At 48.4% G+C, this 2,015-nt stretch overlaps 1 protein-coding gene across 1 annotated transcript; it reads left to right on the top strand.

Moving 5' to 3' along the window:
- The first annotated feature begins 251 nt into the window (after positions 1-251).
- Positions 252-1,372, top strand: LOC4334926 (uncharacterized). Its single transcript, XM_015779633.3, has one exon. It carries the CDS (start codon positions 269-271, stop codon positions 1,205-1,207), a length of 939 nt encoding a protein of 312 aa, XP_015635119.1. The 5' UTR covers positions 252-268; the 3' UTR covers positions 1,208-1,372.
- Positions 1,373-2,015: the final 643 nt, after the last annotated feature.

Here is a 2,015-nt window from a genome sequence, read left to right as displayed (position 1 = left end):
TTGACTCTCCCATGTTCTCTCAAACGTAAGCTTAATTTTCCTCTGCTTTTAAGTTTTAATCAACGAGAGATAAATATAATAATCCATTGTTAGAACAGCACGGATACTGATCAATTTGACTAGCTTAGCTAGTTTGACCAATCTTCAGCTTTGATTGAGACGCTGACTTTTCCTAGTGTAAGTTTGACCACTGCACTAATTATCTGCATCGATCCAAACCTCAGCTATAAATTAACGCATCTCCCATTCTCTTATCCATCACAAGTAAATGCAATCTCTCTATAATCTGTACAAGATGATGCTAGTCGTCCTAGCTCTTCTCGGCGTCGCGACGGCGGCGGCGGCGGCGGCCGGCGACGTTGTGTCGTACAGCTACCCGGCCTTCAACGCGACGACGACACGCGACGACAGCCTCGTCGCCGCCACCAACGCGTCAATCCTCACCACCGCCCGCCTCCTCTTCGACCCCGATTTCCCCCACGGCTTCAACGTCTCCGAGGGCTTCCTGCTCCTCTCCGGCGACATCGACGTCTGGCGCGACGGCGTCGGCTCCGCCGGGGCGCCGGCTCGCGAGGCATCCTTCAACACGACGTTCACCGTCGTCGCCGCCGCCTCTCCCGTCGCGTTCGTCGTCCTCCTCGACAGGTATCCACCGCTCCTTGACCAGAGTGGCCTCCGTGGGAGCAACGTCTCATCCGCCGCCGATGGCGACGACGGCAACGCCACGAACAGCCTCGTCGCCGTCGAGGTCGGCACGGTGAAGTCCTACGGCAGAGAGTCCCCCGACGTCGGCCTCAACGTCACCGTCACGCCAAACCGCACTACGGCGCCGAGCGGCAGCACGGTGTGGATCCAGTACGACGCCGTCGAGCACCGCCTGTCGGTGCACGTCGCCGCCGCCGGCGAGCCACGGCCATCTAATGCCCTCCTCGACGTGCCGCTATACCTCGCCGGCGGGCGCACCACCCAGACCGCGCTCGTCGGCTTCTTTGGCGGGACGATCGGGGATATCATCGTCGGCGTCCGTGGCTGGGAGCTGACCGTGGAGAGGTTGCGCGGCGATGACGGCGGCGGGGGGAAGAAGAGGACGTCGTGGGTGGTGATACTGCTGGCGGTGGTCGGGTCGGTGGCGGGCGTGGCGGCCATGGTGTCCGTGCTGGTGTGTCGCTTTGTGCGCAAGCGACGACACACGGAACCTAAGCACTAGTATCATATTCATATAGGACTATGTATAGGTGTATAAGCTTGTACGTTAACTAGCTTATTTCGTTTTCAATATTTCCTCATCTTTCTACGGATTTGTTATATATAGACTTCCTGCGACAGAAAATTGGATAAATAACTTTCGAATTTTAGGCCGTTGATTCATGCATAGGACTGGAATTTGAACCATTTCCCACACGCACTTGTTTTTGTGCTCGGAGACGGAGACCCATTCCTCCCGACAACGACCAATGGCGCCACAACGTCTCAGACGGAGGTGAATCTTAATTTTTTTCTTTAATATAAATAAAACAATAATTTAAACAAATGGAAAATCAGATATGACTTGATTTGTTCATTTGGATATCTAGTTCTTGTGGGTTTTGTATTTGAGTTAAAAATAAAAGAGAAGGGAATCTATCTATCTATCTATTATATTATGGAAACAGCTTTGAAAGGAGACACCACGTTCGCTGTGGAGGCTAGAAATTTCCACATTAATCGGAAAAAAGAAAAGAGAGTCCATGTAGGAATACAATTTAGAAATATCTAAAATTTGGAATTAAAAATAAGCAATACTGAAAGACGAGTCCATATAAGAAACAAATACGAGATTAATTAAATTTGAGAATAACAATAAAAATAAAATAAAAAATTATAAGAAAGGAAAAGAAGAGTTCAAGTAGAAATACAATTTAAAAATAGTGGAAATTCAGAAATAAGTAATATTAAAAGAAGAGTTCGTAGAACACAATACGAGATTAATTAAAATTCGAAATACAAAATAAATAAAATCCGCAATTAGAAAAATA

Source organism: Oryza sativa, chromosome 4, assembly GCF_034140825.1.
Source record: "Oryza sativa Japonica Group chromosome 4, ASM3414082v1".
NCBI classification, from domain to species: Eukaryota; Viridiplantae; Streptophyta; class Magnoliopsida; order Poales; family Poaceae; genus Oryza; species Oryza sativa.
This window is presented reverse-complemented; position numbering and strand designations above follow the sequence as displayed.